The following is a 14,904-nucleotide window of genomic DNA, read 5'->3' as shown; positions in this document are numbered from 1 at the left end:
GAAAGCTATTTAAAGGGGAAAATTCTAATTTCTGAAACAGATCTAATGGAATATAAAATTTATATTGTAAAATGAGGTTAGACTATATAAAACTTACCTCAGTGTCATACACTTATAAAGAAATTTGTTTATTTCTGAGATAATCAATACTTACAGATTATTTTAGCTGTTCCAATAATAATTTCTTTTGTAGAATTCCTCAATTTTTTTACTCACTTATTCACTGCACTACTTATTTCTTAGGTGTACAGTTCCACTTACATAAATAATAATTTGTTTCAGAACTCATTTCAAAAATTTTGTTTTAATTAAATGAAAAGTGAGTGAATCTGGTCCACATTAAATGCATTTCTAAAAGATTATATATGCAGTAAATAGATACACACACATATATATATTTTAAGACAAAGACTAGAGAAAGAAGAAATGAAGTGAATCTAAAAAGACATAAGAAAGTAATGAAATAACGAAGAGGAAAGGAAAGAAAAAAATCATAAATCTTACCTTATTCTCTCTTCAGACTCGTCCGTGCTGTAAATGGACGCCCCCTGCCACGCTGATACCCTGACAGTCTGTGGTTATTTAATAAACTCATACCAAAACATGCAAAGGTTCACTGAGCTCATTTTTTATTACTGGAGTTTCAAACATCCCCTTTAACCATACCACCCAATAAAAATAACTTTTTTTCTTTTTCATTTTGATTTCTTCTTAAAGCACATTTTGGAAATCCAAAACATTCACCCCGCAGTGAGGTTAAGTCTAAGGCTGTCAAATGCCTGACAGCTTCTCAAACTCTGAAGCAAATATTTTTGAAATAATTTTTTTTGAACACAATTTCCTCACACTTTACCAATGATATGACAGGAGTTAACAAATAACAACAAAAAGGGGGTAAACCACACACACAACTATATACCATTTTCAAGCTTACTCAGACCCTGAATTTGAGTATTGACCTAACCAAAAGTATTCCTCTAAAATGACTTCCCACAGACTACCTTTTTAACTCTCAAAATTAATTTGGGAGAACTACATTTGTGCTTTTAGACATTTAATTCCTGAAAAAGCACTGTGTATGTGAGCTAGGGCTGGGTGTCTGGATAAGTGTTCAGCAGCATTGATTCAATGGCATTAATTGTCAACTTGGGATTTTGAAAGATTTAAGAAAAAATAAGACTGAATAAAAGACAAAACGAACACTTAACATTTCACTGAGTTAAAGGTCACTCAGTCTTATAAGAACCAATAATATCTTATTATCTCTATCAAAATACATTTCATGCAGTGTTTGCACTTCACCGTCCGTAAGCATCACCTTCAACACCAGCAAACATTCACAGATGCACTGTCATTGAGAGAAGCTTTCAATAGGCAAAACTCGTGAGTGGGATTTACTATGCACAAATACCCATTTCCAAGCCAGTTACCCCTTTGCATATTTTTCTGAGGGGGCATCCATAAATATAATAAAAAACAGAAGCTCATACTTACATCCTATTCCTTGTTACTTTCCAAGCTGAGAGTTTCATCTTGCATTAGTCACCATATGATCTCTATCATAATGGTGGGGGTCAATGAATAGATTAGCTTTATGGGAATTTACAGTTCTTCCATGCATCTAAAATTTGGTAAGTCTGGTAACCACTGACCTACTTTTTAATATCTCCCCCTCTCAACTTAAATCTATACAAATATAAATCTTAAATTTTAATCTTGGCTCTAAAGAAAAGGTTTTCCTAAGATTAAGTTAAATAACTGTTCCCAGAAATACACTACAGTGTATGTTATCCTGCTGCCCCCTTGAATCTAGTTTAAATCTGACTTTGATGTTTATGTTGAAATCTAAAAATAATATTAACTTTTATTCATATTAAAGTGAGATGACTGTATAGTCAGTAACTGAAAAAACTAAGTACAATGTCAAGAACCACTTTAATATGGTATTGGTCTTCTGTTTGTTTCTATCTAAATTTCAATTAAACCTATAAAAAGCATTTAAAATTATATTCTACTGTAAGGTTTTTTTTTGTTTTTTTCTTTTTTGTTTTTTTGTCTGTTTTGCTCTGGATTCTGTAAAAAGTCTAGATTGGTATTAAGTGAATAAACAAGAATACTACCTTGTGTGTGTCTCTGAATTTGCTGATCTCTCGGGATATCAGGTCTCTTTTGTCTTCTTCCATTTCTATAGCATTTATATCCTCCTAAAAGACAAGGGGGACAGAGGAGAACGTATAAAGATCAATCCACATCAACACAAAAAGATAAAAACTAAAGGTTAGATATTCTGTATAGGTCTTAACAAAAGATAAGAGTAAATAAATAAATAAGTAGAACTTTTATAGTAACAAATCTAATGACCTAAGGCGTGAAAAATCAAACGGACAAGAATCATAAAACTGGCAATTAGCAGTAAATCTAGTTATTGTCAAAGCCTACAATATAAACGAACCTTAGTGATGAGTGGATAAGGGATCAATGGGGCCACTGGAAATCTGCGGAAAATCTGCAGAAAAATCCAAAGATTTTTAAAAACAAACAAACGAAAGTTCACATTACTTGCAAAACAATGCTATGTTTATAGAATAAGTAATGCTAGATTTCTGTGAGTTTCTTGATTTCAAATTACTTAATAATAAAAAAATGTTCACTACTCTCTATAACTCCTACCATTACCCACCACCTCCTCTCCCTCCAACTCCCTCATCTAATGAAATAAGGAGAGTCTCATGCTAGCAGGGCTTTTACCTTGATCCCCTCCAAGATATACAAAACAATTATACCAACAAAATTTACCTGCAATTCCTGCCATAGAAGCAGGATCTCTTTCATCCTCTCCTCCCAACCCATACCAACCAAATAGGTCTAGGTATTTTCTTCTTTCCTATTAATGAGGAAAGAAGAACAAACTCTATAGGGCTCAATGACCCTAATATGTGACTAACTCTACCAATGAACATTCCCAGTGACTGGACCTTCATTAGACCCGTTTTTTATGACCACATGAGGAACAAGTCAAGTAATAAATATGTATTTGGCCACAAAGAAAACTGAAGATGGCCTAATAAGGGAATCAAATCCAAAATAATATAAACCATGACTATCAGTTTATATTAAATCACAATATGTATGTTTTATAGTACTTTTTCATGGCATATACAATCCAAGCATATAACATACTTCCTTTTTTTTTTTGGTGAGAAAGATTGGCCCTGAGCTTACATCTGTGCCAATCTTTCTCCTTTTTAGTTGTGGGACGCCACCACAGCATGGCTTGACGAGTGGTGTGTAGGTCTGCACCAGTGATCCAAACCAACAAACCCTGGGCCACCGAAGCAGAGCACACAAACCCAACCACTATGCTACCAGGCTGGCCCCATACTTGCAATATTTTAAAAAGAATTCCCCGTAATTTCTTTAAGTTTATCCAAAAGAACTAAGTATAAGAAAACCAAATGTTTTCTTTCAACCTTGACTTCCCACTGTTCAATCAGCTTAAGCTGACAAAGAGCGGTGATAATATAATACACTGGGGAGGAGTGTTTCATCTTGTGCTGCTCTTTCATAGTCCTCCAGTTAGAAGTTCAACAGCATTACTGTCCGTGGAGGGAAATGAGATGTGGCTTAGAAGCAAGTCAGCTAAAAATTAAAGAATCCATGAAAATACTTAGTGAAGGTGACCTGGCATTGTGCCTGGAGCAGGAACAGAACAACAATTAGGGAGTAAGGCAAACAAGGCCAGCCCCTTCATGGCCAAAGAAAATCAAAACCAAAAAAATCTTACTTTACACCCTTTAATATCAGTTCCTACTTCATCACTCAAGTTTTTTTTTCTTACTTAATTTGAATCCACAGATAAACACATGCTTCCATGCCAATGCATTTCAAACAAACAAAACAGGACTGTTTTCGTAAAAAAACTAGGAAGTTAGTTGGTAAAACAGTCAAATTAGGCTTAAGAGTATATTGTTATAAATGCTACTCATTTTGTTTTCCCCTCAAAAGCTGAAATGCAATGAAATCACTAAAATGACAGCATAAAAAGCAAACTGTAGAAATGACCCTGCTGTCAGAACTCAGTAACACATACGTCCTCCTTCTTCTCCTTCTTCTTCTTCCTGGGGTGAGAGTCTGACTCCTGTGAAGGGGCATTGAGCTCGCTGGAGTATTCACGTATTAAAACTTCAATGGCCCCTTTGATCATCTGATCTCTTCTCTTTGTTTCTTCATCTAAGGCTTCTTCATCATCATTAGTGACAGTTTCTGGCCTGGCATTCTTAAAAAAAAAACCAAGGCAAATTCAGGGTAGGAAGGGATAAAATCAAACAAGAAAATGAAAATCATTCTAAAACAAGAGTTAATACACAAAACAAACATGTTTTCTCCAAAACATCTAGGTGATCCTATTAAATGCATACGTGGTTTTATTCTTAACTTCACAAAACTTCATTTGTTTTATAGTTTTTTCCTTAGATACTGGTACTTTATCAACATCTTTTCTTTTCTTCTGTTGATAGCTAATATTCTGACCCCTAACCAGCTACAGAAAGATTAATTCATAGGACTAGCATACTACACATCTGCAAAGCTTTCACAATTTTTCAGATTGTCTTGCTCAATACTTGCACAAAGTAATGATGTTCACTAAATAACTCACTCAACAGTTGAAAATTTAATTAGGTGAAAAAAGCAAAATACAATTTTACATACACTATAATAGCCACCATCTAAAATAAACAAAAGCATGTATAGGTTAAACATACAAAAAACACTAGACAGCACCAGATGATTGAATGATGGCTTCCTTTTTTCCCTCTGCTTTCTACAGTTTCTATAATGTGAGATACCACTTATAAAAATCTTACACTTATACACTAAGAATCAATCAACTCTAAATATCACACAAATCTTTCTCCCCATGACTTGCATATGTAACATTATAAAAAATAAATATGTAAAATTCATGTTTTAATACTTCTCACCAATAAGTAACTATTTGTAGGACTTTATTATTTTTTAAAAGAAGTCTAGATTGTGAAAAAAAAAATTGCTGGCTTCTAACATGCTACTAGTTGTCTTATTTCTTAGTTTTATTTTAAGCCCCCTAGGTAAGCAATTAATCCAGTCGAACTACAAAATTTAGAGAGTGACCTCAAAACTTTGGATAATTTCAAGTTACTTTCAACTCCTCTCTTCTTAAAACTGAGAAAGAAAAGTATGACAAAGAAGCAACAAGATAAATACAAAGGTCTAAGTATACAAAAACTTTTGTAATTTAAAACTATATATATACATATACCCCAAAGTATTTATCGATTTACTTAATAAAAACATACTGTGCACATTTTCAGACACAAACAAAAACCAGCTCTTTTGCACAAATGCTGTCTCTTGGTCACAATGCATGCAACTTTATTTGGGGTGAATTTCATGCCTTGTGGCTCCTTAGTATAACCTAGCAGTGATTTCATAACTCAACCACCAGCATTGTGAAAGCTATCTCTAACGGATACTTATTCAACAAGCATTTATTTTTTAAATTAATTTGCTCAACAAATTCTTAGGAGCCTACTGGGTAGACAGGACACTACATGAGATGGCAAAAAATTCAAAATTGAAAAAAGAAATAACCTTGCCCTCAAGCATTTAACAATATAGCATAAGAGGTTATGACACAGATAACTTCATTATAAGTCATTATGTGGTATTAGACAATGGACCGCTGTGAGTTTCTTACTTTCTCAGACCTCCCTCTTCATCCAATCTTCTTGTAGCCAACTTTCAACTCAGCATCTTGGACAAAGACAAGATGCTTTACCCAAGAACTGTAATTAAATTGTTAAAATTATTTACCAAAAATATTGTAAACTCTAATTGTGGTGATGTGTTCCTTTCTTAAATTAATAATATATCACAATAAAGTCATCATGCAACTTTCACTAAAACCCCTTCAGTGATACTCTGCTTCTCCATGGGTTTTAAGAATTAACCCCCCAGAATTTGTCACTAAAACTGTTGGTCCTGAAACACAGATGGCTATTTCAACTCAAAATCTCAGCAGTTGAGACCTCAATTCTTTATTATGAAAATATGCTTTATGAGCTAGCATCCAGTCTGCCTTTAGCACTTTCCCTACAAACTAAATTCCTTTCCATGAATGTTCTACATCTCCATGCTTGTCTAAGTATAAGGACAGAAGTGGAGTTAGTAAATCCAAAGCCTACTCATCTAAAAATACCCACAGCCCCTAAATTCCCTACCACCACCATCCTACATCAAAATTTAAATATTACTGTAACTGGTCTTACCTAAATTACAAATAAAGCACTTGGAGTGAACTAATTCACACTACCTTGCGAATGACTATTGTCCCTTGATCTATGGAGAAAATGTACATTTTTAGAAGGAAAGTTTATTAGCCCAAATCTCTTAACTGATTGTTAATGTAAGAAAAATAAAAACAACTAGATTTATCATGGAAGGAAAAGTTATTTTTGGTTTCAACTTGAGCTCTACCTCTGGTTCCTCAACCATAAACAATTTCCTGAGTTCCAGTTTCTGCTTCTGTTTTAGAAACAGTGCATTCAATAATACTGAGCAGCAAAATGTAAAGGGTTTAGCAGCACAAGAGGATCACAGAAATCAACTGAATATCTAAGGTGTTTATGTGGCCAACCTATTTGGCTCTTTTCAGAGGTATCAAAAGCTTCAATAGTAAAGCTACTGGTTGTAAAGCTGAAAGACAGCTCTTCTAGGCTCACTCTTTGGCACTGACTTCTAGAGTTCAAAACAAGGCCTTCTTTGGGAACTGAAGCAAACACAGAGCTCTTTCTTCTGAGAAAACGTAGGCTCAACCAGACTAATTTCCAGGCAAAGATGTGAAGTTTTCCAGCATCTGTCCGTAATTAAAATGTAATACAAGCAGCTCTTTCCAGAGATTATCTGTACTTCCAACACTTGCCAGAATTCGTTCTTGAATGTGTAGTCAACAACTACTACTTGTGGCCATCAAACAGATAATCTACTCCTATATTGCTATTGCTGAAAGCCAGAAATCAACAGGACATAGAATAGATCAGCACAGCTACCTCAAATGAAATAGTCTTTGAAAACTATACTCAAATACTCAAAAAAGCTGCCTCTACAAATTCTGCAAAATCTAAATAAAAACATTCAAGTGAAGTGTTAGACAGGCACATAATTCCTCTTAAAATTCTGGGTCAGGAAAATTATCTCACTCTTTCTAGAAAAACTTGTGTTTCTTTTTCAGTCAGAGAACTATACAACTAATTGTGTTTTCTCTTTTGCCTGAGAGTCAGGAAAACGCCTAAATAAAGTAACAGAAGTTTCTCAATGTCTCATTCTCAAATCATCCACTGTGGATCACTATTTTCTAAATCTCTCCAACAAATCAATAACAAAGGAGAAAAAACAAGTACCCTCTCATATTTTATCTTGAAAAATCATTGTAAACCTGTAATCTACTCCACAACAGTTATATTTATTTGAAAAAAAACATTTTTTATCTGATAGAATTGCTAGACTTTTTCTTTTTATCAATATTGTTGAATAAAATTGACATTCCAGGAAAACATGCTGTTTGTCCTGTGATTTCAAGTACCTCTGGGAACCAAGCCAAGTATACCCAGAAGTCATGTCTGTTAATTTGAATTTCATTTGAAACAACTGTTCTGTTTTTATGGGAGATGGCTTCAATTCCATTCTTGAAGACATAAACAAAATTGTGTTTCCTCTCGCTAACAGTGATTACAGATTGAATCAAAGTCACACAATTGTGCATTTCCTTATTTATACAAATACACAGTGATTTGCCTCATGTACACCATTTGCAAAGGCTACAAATTAAACCACCTCACAAGTTAATGATTAAAACAGTCAAACGATGAGTCCCAGGGAATTCTACAATGAACTTTGAAGACACTGAATCCATGCTTTATTTTTAAATAAGAATTCAGTTATCACAGCAAGGAAAATCTGAAAAGTCTCATTGCAGTTGTTCTTTTTTTTAAGGTTTTAGTGATGTGACAGACAATACTGCTGCTCTGAGATACAATTTATACTCTAGAGAAACTGCATTTTATCATTTCCTTATGTAATAGCTACGTAAGGACAGTAAGATTATCAGGTGAGCAATATTACTGCAATTGTTATCCAATAAATGTTTATTCCATTCTTGCTATGAGCAAGAAGTTGTCCTAGGTTCTACGGAGGTACAAGATGAAGAGACACAGTCTGTGAACTTACTGTACTTTCTATCTTGCAATTAGAGAATGGAGGAGGATATGGGAATGAAATAGGGTACAAGGGGCTGTGAGAAATGGAGAGACACAAACAACATATACTACACCGCAAATTAACATAACAGTAAAAAACTGCTTTATGTGGCAAGAGAGGATTTAATCCTGCCTGAGATGAATTGAGGCCAGGAATGATGAAAGCTATATGAATCAAATAACACTTTAATTATAACTATATGAATAGAATTTCAACAGGTAGCCTGGATGGACAACAGGGACATAAGATGTTAGCAAAGCACAAAGGAAGTTTGTAGGGATATATGACTGACATGGAACAGGATCGATGTGGGAAGCTAGAAAGGTAGAAGGGAGCAAGCCTTGAATGCCATGCTAAGAATATGAGCCTTATACGGTAAGAAATTCAAAATTCTACTTATGTTTTAGAAATACAGGCAGTACTGCAACAGATGAGAGGAAACTAAACACAGAGAAATCAGTTAAAACATTACTAAAAATCTGAAGAAAGCTACAAGTGAATAAAGCTTGTTTAGGGGCCGGCCCAGTGGCACAGCAGTTAAGTGCACCCATTCCACTTCGGCTGCCCAGGGTTTGTCAGTTTGGATCCTGGGTGCGGACATGGCACCACTTGGCAAGTCATACTGTGGCAGGCGTCCCACATATAAAGTGGAAGAAGATGAGCATGGATGTTAGCTAAGGAGCAGTCTTCCTCAGCAAAAAGAGGAGGACGGGCAGCAGATGTTAGCTCTGGGCTAATCTTCCTCAAAATTAAATAAACAAATAAATAAAATTTAAAAAGAAAAAAGTTTGTTTAAAAAACAATACTCAGAATTCAATCCTTTACTAAAGAAAAACAAATTCAGATATTCCAATTAGAACTATATTCATCCAGGAGAGGGGGCTGAGCAAAATGGTGGGGTGAGCTGACCCGGGATTCTCTCCCCTCCAACATACAACAAAAGATTGGAAGAACTGAATTTCAGAGAATAAACATAATGCCAGCTCGTTAGAGACCTACAATACCAAGAAGGCGGAGATCATAAACCTTGCTTTACACCTTCGGAGGCGCTGGAACGGTAGGAGAGAACATCGCTCCCTCCCCTAGAGTCTGCGATTGCTGCAGTGCGGGTCGGGAGGGAGCGGGGGAGGGGCCGCATTACCGGGGGATCATCCAGGACTCCTGCCGCTGATTCAGTGGAGACCCGCTGACGGGGGAAAGCTTCCGTCCGTGGGGACCCCATAAATCAAGGGCCTTGGGAGACCAGAGAACAGAACTGATCTGAACCCACACCGGCGCGTGTGAGTAACAGCCCCTCCCCGCCCCGGCAAAGCCAGTGGGCGCAGCCATCTTGCCCCAAGGCCGAGAGCTCATAACACGCAGCTCTCGACCCCCATCTAGTGGCGACAGGCTGTAACTGCAACTGAATTCTACCACCATGTGAAAAAACCGCTCCTCTACCATCCAGCAATTTATAAAGGCCCCAGACCAGAAGGAAAACAATAAAAACATAGAATTAAGTCCTGAGGACTTGGAAGTAGGTAAACTAAGTGATGAGTTCAGAGCAGCTATAATCAAAAAACTCAATGAGGTAGAGAGAAAGATAAAGAAACAAGCCGAGGGGGCTGGCCCCGTGGCCGAGTGGTTAAGTTCGCGCGCTCCGCTGCAGGCGGCCCAGTGTTTCGTCGGTTCGAATCCTGGGCGCGGACATGGCACTGCTCGTCAGACCACGCTGAGGCAGCATCCCACATGCCACAACTAGAGGAACCCACAACGAAGAATACACAACTATGTACTGGGGGGCTTTGGGGAGAAAAAGGAAAAAATAAAATCTTTAAAAAAAAAAAAAAAAAAAAAACAAGCCGAGTTCTGGAGTTACTTCACAAAAGAGATTGAAATCATAAAGAAGAATCAAACAGAATTACTTGAGATGAAAAACACAATGGACCAGATAAAACAGAATACAGATTCCCTGAATGCCCGTGTAGACAACATAGAGGAGGAAATTAGTATAATCGAGGACAGACAGGCTGAATGGCACCAGACAGAGGAAGAAAGAGAACTAAGAATTAAAAAAATGAGGAAAATCTCCAAGAGATAATGAACTCAATGAGGAGTAAGAACATAAGGATCATAGGAATTCCCAAGAATATGGAAAAGGAAAATGGAGCAGAAAGTGTGCTTAACGAAATCATTGAAGAGAACTTCCCAAATCTAGGGATCGACAGAGAAATGAGTGTAGAGGAGGGTTTTAGATCTCCTAGATTTGTCAATGTAAAAAGAGCTACCCCACGGCACATAGTAGTAAAATTGGCAAAAAGGAAAGATAAGGAAAGAATACTCAGGGAAGTAAGAAAAAAAACGAGAATAACCTATAAAGGAGCCCCTATCAGACTGTCAACGGATTTCTCTACAGAAACCCTACAAGCTAGGAGAGAATGGAGTGACATATTCAAAGCTTTAAAGGATAAAAATCTTCAGCCAAGAATACTCTATCCAGCAAGAATTTCCTTCAGATATGAGGGAGAAATTAAATCTTTTCCAGACAAACAAAAGTTAAGGGAATTTGTAACTAAAAGCCCTCCGCTACAAGAAATCCTCAAGAAGGCTCTCATACCTGAAAAAAGAAAAAAGGGAGAAAGGGGACACAATCCACAGACTAGGGAGACCGATGGATAGAACCAGAACAGGATAGCAAATATTCAATTATAGCATTAGAGTAAAGGTAAGGAAACTACCAAAACAAGGACGATCTTAGCACTCTAACTACAAATTAATTAGACGAGTTGGAATAAAAAATGAAAATAATTATTTAGGAGGGGAAGAGCAAAGGGTCTAAATCAGTATTGGTCAAGTAAGTAAGAGACCACCAGAGAATAGACTATATTATACACGAGATTCAAAATACAATCTTCAAGGTAGACACTAAAATAAACTACAGAACAGAGTCACAAATCATAAATAGGGAAAAATCTAAGAAACCCAGCATAAGAAATTGCAGTATTAAATGGGTAGTCTAAAGCAAACAGGAAAAGAAACGCAGGAAAACAAGATAATGAGCGACAGATTAACAGCACTAAGTCCACATGCATCAATAATCACTCTCAATGTGAACAGATTGAACTCTCCAATAAAAAGACACAGAGTGGCAAAATGGATTAAAGAACAAGATCCAACAATTTGTTGCTTCCAGGAAACACACCTCAGCCCCAAGGACAAACACAGACTCAGGGTGAAGGGGTGGAGGACAATACTTCAAGCAAATAGCAAGGGAAAAAAGGCAGGTGTTGCAGTTCTCGTATCAGACCAAGCAGATTGCAAAATAAGACAGGTAAAGAGAGACACAGAGGGACAATATATAATGATCAAAGGGACACTTCATCAAGAAGGAATAACGCTTATAAGCATCTATGCACCCAACACAGGAGCACCAAGATTCATAAAGCAACTATTAACAGACCTAAAGGAAGATGTTAAAAACAACACAATAATAGTAGGGGACCTCAACACCCCACTCACATCAATGGACAGATCATCCAGACAGAAAATCAACAAGGAAATAGTGGAGCTAAATGAAAAACTAAAACAATTGGACTTAATAGACATATACAGATCACTTCACCCTGAAAGAGCTGAATACACATTCTTCTCAAGTGCACATGGAACATTCTCTAGGATAGACCATATGTTGGGAAACAAGGCAAGCCTCTACAAATTTAAAAAAATTGAAATAATAACAAGCATCTTCTCAGATCATAGTGCTATAAGGCTAGAAATTAATTACAAGAAAAAAGCTGAGAAAGGCACAAAGATGTGGAGACTAAACAACACACTACTGAACAAGCAATGGATCATTGAAGAAATTGAAGAAGAAATCAAAAAATACCTGGAAACAAAGTGATAGCATGCCATACCAAGTCATATGGGATACAGCAAAAGCTGTATTAAGAGGAAAATTCATTGCAATACAGGCACATCTTAACAAACAAGAAAAATCTCAAATAAGCAACCTTAAAGCACACCTAACTGAACTAGAGAAGAAAGAACAAATGAAGCCCAAAGTCAGCAGGAGAGAAATAATAAAAATCAGACCAGAAATAAATACTATTTAAACGAAAAAGGCAGTAGGAAGGATCAATGAGACAAAGAGCTGGTTTTTTGAGAAGATAAATAAAATTGACAAACCACTAGCCAGACTTACAAAGAAAAAAAGGGAGAAAGCTCAAATAAACAAAATCAGAAATGAGCGAGGAGAAATAACAACAGACTGCAGAAATACAACAGATTATAAGAGAATACTACAAAAAACTATATGCCAACAGAATGGATAACCTAGAGGAAATGGACAAATTCTTGGACTCCTACAATCTCCCAAAGCTCACTCAAGAAGAGGCAGACAATTTGAACAGACCAATCACAAGGAAAGAGATTGAAACAGCAATCAAAAACATCCCAAAGAATAAAACCCCAGGACCAGATGGCTTTCCTGGGGAATTCTACCAAACTTTCAGAGAGGATTTAATACCTATCCTTTTCAAGCTATTCCAAAAAATTAGGGAAGATGGAACTGTTCCTAACACATTCTATCAGGCCAACATCATGCTGATACCAAAACCTGACAAGGACACCACGAAAAAAGAGAACTAGAGGCCAATATCACTGATGTACATAGATGCAAAAATTCTAAACAAAATTTTGGCAACCAGAATTCAGCAATTCATCAAAAGAATCATACATCAGGATCAGGTGGGATTCATACCAGGCACACAGGGATGGTTCAACATCCGCAAATCAATCAACGTGATACACCACATCAACAAACTGAGGAATAAAAACCACATGATCATCTCAATAGATGCAGAGAAGGCATTTGACAAGATCCAACAGCCATTTATGATAAAAACTCTGAACAAAATGGGCATAGAAGGAAACTACCTCAACATAATAAAGGCCATATACGACAAACCCATAGCCAACATCATACTCAATGGGCAAAAACTGAACCCCATCCCCCTGAAAACAGGAACGAGACAAGGATGCCCTCTATCACCATTCTTATTTAACATAGTACTGGAGGTCCTGGCCAGAGCAATCAGGCAAGAAAAAGGAATAAAAGGAATCCAAATAGGGAGGGAAGAAGTGAAACTCTCGCTGTTTGCAGACGACATGATCTTATATACAGAAAACCCCAAAGAATCCATCGGAAAACTCTTAGAAGTAATCAACAACTACAGCAAAGTTGCAGGGTATAAAATCAATTTGCATAAATCAGTAGCATTTCTATACTCCAGTAATGAACCAACAGAAAAAGAACTCAAGAACACAATACCATTCACAATCGCAACAAAAAGAATAAAATACCTTGGGGTAAATTTAACTAAGGAAGTGAAGGACCTATATAATGAAAATTACAAGGCCTTTCTGAGAGAATTGGATGACGACATAAGGAGATGGAAAGACATTCCATGCACATGAATTGGAAGAATAAACAGTTAAAATGTCCATTCTACCTAAAGCAATCTACAGATTCAACGCCATCCCAATCAGAATCCCAATGACGTTCTTTACAGAATTAGAACAAAGAATCCTAAAATTCATATGGGGCAACAAAAGACCCCGAATTTCTAAAGCAATCCTGAGAAAAAAGAACAAAACGGGAGGTATCACAATCCCTGACTTCAAAACGTACTACAAAGCTACAGTAATCAAAACAGCATGGTACTGGAACAAAAACAGGTGCACAGATCAATGGAACACAATTGAAAGCCCAGAAATAAAACCACACATCTATGGACAGCTTATCTTTGACAGAGGAGCTGAGAGCATACAATGGAGAAAAGAAAGTCTTTTCAACAAATGGTGCTGGGAAAACTGGAAAGCCACATGTAAAAGAATGAAAATTGACCATTCTTTTTCACCATTCACCAAAATAAACTCAAAATGGATCAAAGACCTAAAGGTGAGACCTGAAACCATAAGGCTTCTAGAAGAAAACGTAGGCAGTACACTCTTTGACATCAGTATTAAAAGGATCTTTTCGGACACCATGCCTTCTCAGAGAAGGGAAACAATAGAAAGAATAAACAAATGGGACTTCATCAGATTAAAGAGCTTCTCCAAGGCAAATGAAAACAGGATTGAAACAAAACAACAACCCACTAACTGGGATAAAATATTTGCAAGTCATATATCTGAGAAAGGCTTAATATCCATAATATATAAAGAACTCTCACAACTCAACAACAAAACATCAAACAACCCAATCAAAAAATGGGCTGGAGACGTGAACAGACATTTCTCCAAAGAAGATATACTGATGGCCAACAGGCACACGAAAAGATGCTCATCATCACTGATCATCAGGGAAATCCAAATCAAAACTACACTAAGATATCACCTTACACCCGTTAGAATGACAAAAATATCTAAAACTAATAGCAACAAATGTTGGAGAGGTTGTGGAGAAAAAGGAACCCTCATACACTGCTGGTGGGAATGCAAACTGGTGCAGCCACTATGGAAAACAGTATGGAGATTCCTCAAAAAATTAAAAATAGAACTACCATACGATCCAGCCATCCCACTACTGGGTATTTACCCAAAGAGCTTGAAGTCAGCAATCCCAAAAGT

General features: G+C 36.5%; 1 protein-coding gene across 2 annotated transcripts in view; it reads right to left on the bottom strand.

Annotated features, from left to right (window-relative positions):
* Nucleotides 1-14,904, bottom strand: part of RBM25 (RNA binding motif protein 25) — a 58,880-nt gene that overhangs the window by 19,737 nt on the left and 24,239 nt on the right. For both annotated transcript variants that reach the window (XM_014835672.3, XM_044773941.2), the window contains 3 exons: nt 4,091-4,276; nt 2,453-2,506; nt 2,121-2,204 (listed from right to left, as the gene is read on the bottom strand). In XM_014835672.3, coding sequence (XP_014691158.1) covers nt 2,121-2,204; nt 2,453-2,506; nt 4,091-4,276 — 324 coding nt within the window. The remainder of the gene's footprint in view (nt 1-2,120; nt 2,205-2,452; nt 2,507-4,090; nt 4,277-14,904) is intronic.

The sequence above is a fragment of the Equus asinus genome, chromosome 7 (genome assembly GCF_041296235.1).
Source record: "Equus asinus isolate D_3611 breed Donkey chromosome 7, EquAss-T2T_v2, whole genome shotgun sequence".
NCBI lineage: Eukaryota > Metazoa > Chordata > Mammalia > Perissodactyla > Equidae > Equus > Equus asinus.
The sequence above is the reverse complement of the archived record's forward strand: the minus strand, read 5'-3'. Positions and strand labels throughout refer to the sequence as shown.